The sequence below is a fragment of the Podarcis raffonei genome, chromosome 2 (assembly GCF_027172205.1).
Source record: "Podarcis raffonei isolate rPodRaf1 chromosome 2, rPodRaf1.pri, whole genome shotgun sequence".
Taxonomy (NCBI): Eukaryota; Metazoa; Chordata; class Lepidosauria; order Squamata; family Lacertidae; genus Podarcis; species Podarcis raffonei.
In genome coordinates, this window is record NC_070603.1 from 120588745 (window position 1) to 120596058 (window position 7314).

Consider the following 7314-nt stretch of genomic DNA (forward strand, 5'->3'; position numbering starts at 1 on the left):
ACAGGTTACCCAAACCTGACTGTGCAGTGTGCAGTCACCCGAACCGGGCCCCAGCCCCAAAATTCCCTAATTCTTTCTTCTTCGATCATTAGCTAAAATCCATTAGCTTGAGCTGTATAACACAAACCAGCTGCATAAACAGAGTCTTCTCCTTTATTAACCCATGAAGGCTTAATGGATGGCCTTGTCAGTTCCGAGCGGAGACAGGATGGTCTTATCTTACCGGTTGTAAGCTATCTTGACCACGCTGACGCACAGACCTTGCACAGACCCTGTCAGCCCACGCGCCCGGGGATGGCGCCAGCCAAGATAAGGAGTACAGGAACAGGAATCTCTGTTCATGCTCAAGGATGTAAACTTACGTGTATAAACACATGGGCTGGATTCCTAGGGAGGGGGAGAGGGGGCTTGGAGGGGATATATACTGTATGCAATTCCTCTTTCTTTGTGCTTGCTGTGAACCGATTCACACAGTGCCTTCTGCTGCTCCGGACAGCAGAAATAAAGACTCTTTCTCTGAACCAAACCTCGGTGTCTCTTGACTCCTTCCTCCCCTCTCGGGAGCAACGCAGACCCAACCAGTGGGAAAGGCTACATTCCCATTGTCTCAGGAATTGAGTAATCAGCATTTTAATGGGTGACAGACTATCATGGGTGACAGGCTATCAGGAAAAGCAAACAGGAAAAAGAAGATTCAAATTTCTGCTGTAGACCACCCCTTCTGTGATGTATGTATGATGTATGGAGGGGTGGTCTTGCGCTCCAGGGTAGGGAATTTAAAATGTCTATGTAAGGGCGGACACACCTTGGTTCTGGGTCCTCCTCCTCTCTCCTGTGTGTGAGGGGAGCACCCTGTTGCAACAGATCAATAAAGATCAAGCTTACTAGCTGCTTTGCTTCTCAGTATTCTCTGGTTGGCCTCTGTTATTTTCTCCTACCAATAGGGAACCTACGTAAGGAATCTAGATGGGCTCTTGGATACCCCCCCATAAAGGAAAAGGGCAGGTTTTGTTTACAACACTAGCCATCCGGATTTTGCTGGTAGGTAATGTTTACGATAAAGAGGAAACTGTTCTTTCACTTTTAGAGTCCGGTGTCCTTCGAAGACGTTGCTGTGTATTTCTCAAATGAGGAGTGGGCTGTGCTGGATTCTCACCAGAAAGTGCTGCATAGAGAAGTCATGGAAGAGATCATTGCCTCTCTCGGTAAAGGGCTTTGCTTGTTTTTATACTGTATTTTGTTCTGTGAACTGCCTTGAGATCTTACAAAGAAAAGCGGTATATAAATTTACAGTCATACCTCGGGTTGAAGTTGCTTCAGGTTGAGCACTTTCGGATTGCACTCCGTGGCGACCCGGAAGTAACGGAACACATTACTTCCGGGTTTCACCGCTCGCGCATGTTCAGGTGGTCAAAATGACGTCACGCGCAAGCGTGGAAACGGTGAATCGCGACCTGCAGGTGCGTGTTGCGTTTACTTCAGGATGTGAACAGGGATCCCATTCATATCCAGAGTTAAAGGTAAAGGTACCCCTGCCCGTACGGGCCAGTCTTGACAGACTCTGGGGTTGTGCGCCCATCTCACTTAAGAGGCCAGGGGCCAGCGCTGTCCGGAGACACTTCCGGGTCACGTGGCCAGCGTGACAAAGCTGCATCTGGCGAGCCAGCGCAGCACACGGAAACGCCGTTTACCTTCCCGCCAGTAAGCGGTCCCTATTTGTCTACTTGCACCTGGGGGTGCTTTCGAACTGCTAGGTTGGCAGGCGCTGGGACCGAGCAACGGGAGCGCACCCCGCCGCGGGGATTCGAACCGCCGACCTTTCGATCGGCAAGCCCTAGGCGCTGAGGCTTTTACCCACAGCGCCACCCGCATCCCTTCTATCCAGAGTTACCACTGTACTAAATAAATAAATTTAATAATAAAACAAGCCTTTTCAGTTTCTCCTTTATCAGAAGCATTGATTGAACTTGTTCAGTGATTTGAGACTCCCCATTTCTTCCTCAGGCTCTAATCACCACAGAAAGAACTTCCGCCGGAGTCCTGCCATTATTCCCTATCAAAGAATTCACACCGGTGAAAATTCGTATCAGTGCTTGGAATGCGGAAAGAGCTTCAGGCAGAAAATAACCCTCATCCGCCATCAAAGAATTCACACCGGGGAAAATCCGTATCAGTGCTTGGAATGCGGAAAGTGCTTCAAACAGAAGATCACTCTCATCCATCATCAAAGAATCCACACAGGAGAGAAACCATACAAATGCTTGGAATGTGGAAAAGACTTCCTTCGCAGTTCTTACCTTACTTCCCATCAGAGAATCCACACAGGGGAGAAGCCATATAAATGCTTGGAATGTGGGAAGAGTTTCACGAGGAAGAGAAGTCTCACTTCTCATCAGAGTATTCAGGCAGGGGAGAAACTATATAAGTCCTGGGCTTGTGGAAAGAAGTTCTGTCATGTTTCGTACCTTACTTCCCATCAGATAATCCACACAGGGGAGGAACCCTATAAATGTTTGGAATGTGGGAAGAGCTTCCTTCACAGTTCTCGCCTTACTTCTCATCAGAGAACTCACACGGGAGAGAAACCGTATCAGTGCTCGGAGTGTGGGAAGAGCTTCACTCGGAAGAGGAACCTCACTTCTCACGGAAGAATTCACACGGGAGAGAAACCGTATCAATGCACTGAATGTGGGAAGAGCTTCCGACACAGGCCGCACCTTATTTCCCATCAGAGAATTCATACCGGGGAGAAACCTTATCAGTGTTTGGAGTGTGAAAAGGGCTTCTACCTTAGTTCTAGCCTAACTCGCCACCAGAGAATTCACAGAGGTAGATAGGCACTTACTTCCACATGTGGTGGACTTGTATAAAGGTAACTGGTTTTTGGAAATGTCATTTTCAATGACCCACAAATGGCACTCCCCCTAAAAAAATTTTTGCATGGGGGTGGGGGTGTATACAAAGATCTTTTTGCAGGGGGGGGGGGACCATGGCAGCTGCCCATCTAAGATGGCCTGTACGACAGAGTTGTTCCGCCTGGCCTTTGGCTTGAAATCAATTTGATTCCCTTCCCCTCTTTCTTTTTTCCTTTCTCCTTCTGTTTTGGAACTCCTATTTGGGGACTTCCCTGGCTTTTTTCTGGCCCACATAGGACCAGTCTGGATAATTGGCCTTGATGAAGACTTGATGTTTTCATCCCCAAAAAAGAAAAAAGTTTTTGATTTGAGTTTCCGTTGAAATGAGGCTGCATTTTAATGTTTTAATGTTGTATTTTAATCTTGTTTTTTAAGTTGTATTTCAATCAATTTGTTTTTATATCGGTTGTTAGCCGCCCTGAGCCTGGTCTTGGCTGGGGAGGGCGGGGTATAAGTAAATAAATAATAATAATAATAATAATTATAATAATTATCTAACCATTGTGGGAGTTCAGAAGACATCCGATGCCAAATCTGGGGCCTCACACTAACAGAGAAGTTAACAAATGTGTGCACTTTGCAATCCATGCTCAAAATATTAATCTTATGTAACATTCTGCTTTGTTACACATATAGCTTCTAAAGAAGCTAGTTATCCCCTTAGTGGCGCAGCAATAAAACCGCTAGCACATTTGCAAAGCTAACCTGGGTCTGGTATGGTTTCAAGTTGGATGAGGAACTATATGTTGAGAGTCCTGCATTGCAAGGGTTGGACTAGATGACCCAAGAGCCCCTTCCAACTTGTATGATTCTGTGAAACATACATGGCCTTCTGTGCGTGGGGTATCCTAGGTTATCTTCCCCACCCTTAATATTATTTAGCATCATCTGTGATGAAAATTAAAAAGAATGTTAATGAACAAGTACACATTGTGTTCAGAATCTGTGAGCTGGTTTCTGTGTTGCACCTTGCCCTTCATAAAGGTAAAGGTACCCCTGCCCGTACGGGCCAGTCTTGACAGACTCTGGGGTTGTGCGCCCATCTCACTCTATAGGCCGGGGGCCAGCGCTGTCCGCAGACACTTCCGGGTCACATGGCCAGCGTGACGAAGCTGCATCTGGCGAACCAGCGCAGCACACGGAACGCCGTTTACCTTCCCGCTGGTAAGCGGTCCCTATTTATCTACTTGCACCCGGGGGTGCTTTCGAACTGCTAGGTTGGCAGGCGCTGGGACCGAGCAACGGGAGCGCACCCCGCCGCGGGGATTCGAACCGCCGACCTTTCGATCGGCAAGCCCTTCATATTATTGTGTTTATTGTTCTTTTGTATATTTTGTATATATCTAAGTTGTTTTCAAAAATTCACACAGGTGGAAAACTAATGTTTGGAGTGTGTGGATTGTCATATGACCGTAAGGTGAGAGAATGTTCTCTAAAACTTTAATTACATTACTAAAAAAGAAAAAAAGCCAATTCAGTGTCACGCTTTTAGATATTCAAATATAATTCACTGTTGAGTCTTAGTTGAATGTGCATACATCCCACAACACCAGTTACTTGATTGTTACTTTACTTTTCTAAATCAGGGCAAAACTGAAAGAATGGAATGGATATTTTTTTACAGAACAAAAGATGGTCAGACAATTTTTTTTAAATTTGCATTTCTTTTATAAACCAGGTCAAACCAGAAAGAATGGGCAAAAAAAATATTAAACAAAAATATACAAGAAATTTTGCAACGGAAATTTGCATTTCTTTTATAAACCAGAAAGAATGATCAACATTTTACAGAGCAAAAAAATATTATTGAATGAAATTTATATTTTTTGCAAGGAAAATTTGCATTTCGGCGTTCTCTGGCAAAAGAGACACCCTTTGTCTTTGAAGAGCATCGCCAGCCGTGCTGAACACGCTTTCGGATGGCACACTTGTTCCTGGGATAGCCAAAAACTTCTTTGCAAGCACCTTCAACATCGGAAAGGAAGCCTCATTTGCCTTCCACCACGTCAGAGGGCATTCATCAAAGCTCACTCGCGGCATAGCCATATACTCATTGAGCTCTTTTTCTGCTTTCGATGCATCATCCGCCAGTGCCTCTTCTGCCTCTAAACCAAAGATTTTTGCCAACGTCCTTTTTCTGGGTGGAGCAGGGCCAGTACTGGGCTCCGTCGAAGCAGCACGCAGACTCCCTTGCAAGTCCGCCATCTTCTTCACGGCCTCCTGCCTGACAGCCTCAGGAGCCTCCAAGAAACGCAGCCGAAACCTCGGGTCGCACAAGGAGGCCAGGCCTAAAGTTGTTGCGGTGGGGGCGCTGTCGTACTTTTCCGACAGCGCACCCAAAATTTCACGTTTAATGTCCTTCAGCAGCACACTGTCTCCCTCTTGGGGCTGGAGACTTTTCTTAATTTGCCTGTAAAGAGGCAGAACAGAAGAGGCCGTGACGTAACTGCTTCCGCTTAGAGTCGTGGTGAGGTCCTCTAACACGGTAGATGCAGACACAAAGTCTTGGACGGCCGAGAGGTCCTCCCCATCCAACATCAAATGTCTTTTAGACGGATAATCCATAAGTACCTTGCACAGCGGGAGCTGGTTTTCGAGAAAACTTCGGCACAGCTTGAGCAGACTGCACCACCTTGTGGGACAAGCGCTTGGCAAACCCACCTTGTCCATCTCTAGCATCTCCTGAGCTCTGGTGAGGTCTCGCCTCATTTTCCAGCTACGGCAAATACTGTTTTGTAGCCTTTTCAGCCTCCTGACCGCCCTTCTCAGTTGCGTCAGGTTCAGAGCTCGGTTCACCCCGTCGTTTATATTGTGAGCGAAGCAAGAAATGTGCTCCAAGCCCAGCTGCCAGACCGCTCTGAGGATATTGGCGCCGTTATCCGTTGTACTGCAAAATACGTTCTTCATGTCGATGCCCCACTCCGATAAGGCGTCTCTGAGCATTTCGCAAAGAACGGCTGCACTGGGCTCCTTCCCAAAATGTCTACAGGCCAAGCAAGCGTCGGTCAACTTCCACTCGTCCGAAATGAAATGGACCGTCACTGCCACAAACGGAGCGCCGGCTACGGATGTCCAGCAATCAGTTGTGACGGCCAGTTCAGTCTTAGTTAGCCTGCATATTTCTCTCTTCATTTTCTCCACCGTGTCCTTGTACAGCTTTGGAACTCCTGCGGTAGCGAAGTAATTTCTACCGGGCAACGGATATTTCGGTTTTAGAGTGTTCACCATCTGGATAAATTTGGGGTGGTCCACTGTGTTGTAAGGCTCCAGGCATGTAGCCAGATACTCTGTGATCGCCTGAGTACAAGAGCTCAAGCTGTTAGGATTGAGCGGCTCAGAATCCGACGCGGTGTTTTGCTGTTCTCTAGGACTTTCCGCAACAGTTACTGCAGCACTCACTGATGCCGCCGGCTCCGCGGCATTTTTACGCGAAGAGACGGAAACGTCTCTGGATGAAGAAGGCAGCTCCCTAAATTCCTGAGGGTGTTTGAGCTGGAGGTGTTTGCCGAGGTTGGAGGTGTTTCCGCCTTTTGCGGACACCGAGTGCGAACATATTTTGCAAATAGCGACACCGTCGGACACCGTGCGGCCGCTCTCGTCGGCAGGCAATCCAAAATGCACCCAGAAAGGACTCTTTGTTTTTCTCTTGTCTACCAAATGGTGGTATTCAGGACATTCCAGAGAACGGGACTGAGGCGGGCTGCAGACAGATAGAGGGGAAACATTTTGAACAACAATAAAACTCTAAAGCCGATGCACTTAATTTACGAAAATGTACTCGATGATAGCATGCTTCAGGTACACCTTTGCAGATTTCAGGACAACATATTAATACCAATGTCAGTATATGAAAACTGATATATTGATGTCAATATATTAATGTAAATACATTGCTGTCAATATATTAATGTTAATATATTAATTTGTTATCACATAACAAATGTGTGAGAAATCAAGGGGGCGAGAGGAGAATTGAGAAGAGTTCTAGGGTAGGAAGTGAGACTGCTGAACATGCTTCTAGTTTGTAAGACCACTGCCTCGCCAGAGAAACCTCCGTGGCTTATTATATTTTTTTCTTTAGTATTTTGTTACTTTTTAAAGTTTTGACTGAGGTATGTTGACTTTCAAATGCCTGAGTTTTGCTGCACTGCAATATGCCTCTGGCTGCATTTTATTTAGTGGATTTAATTGGCTGGCCGGGCCTTATCTGTTTTAGCATCCGCAAGGCTACATTTATAGTAGAAGTCGCCCTCACACTGTTACACTTACATTTATTTATTTGTTTATTTGTACGCCTTTAACTGCCTGCACTTGTGCTGCATTTTATATTTTAGTTTTAAAGGTGTGGCGCTATTTTGGATTATTATTATTATTATTATTCCCGCCGCCCAATGAACTT

At 46.2% G+C, this 7314-nt stretch overlaps 2 protein-coding genes across 2 annotated transcripts in view; one reads left to right on the plus strand and one right to left on the minus strand.

Annotated features, from left to right (window-relative positions):
* The window catches only part of LOC128408827 (uncharacterized), a 282229-nt gene that overhangs the window by 113611 nt on the left and 161304 nt on the right, over positions 1-7314 (minus strand). The window lies entirely within an intron of this gene.
* LOC128409626 (uncharacterized) overlaps positions 1-7314 on the plus strand; it is a 62513-nt gene that overhangs the window by 32343 nt on the left and 22856 nt on the right. Inside the window, exons 11-14 of the mRNA XM_053380190.1 lie at positions 1088-1205; positions 2005-2829; positions 5066-5217; positions 5905-6095. Of these exons, the coding sequence (XP_053236165.1) occupies positions 1088-1205; positions 2005-2829; positions 5066-5217; positions 5905-6095 (1286 nt within the window). The remainder of the gene's footprint in view (positions 1-1087; positions 1206-2004; positions 2830-5065; positions 5218-5904; positions 6096-7314) is intronic.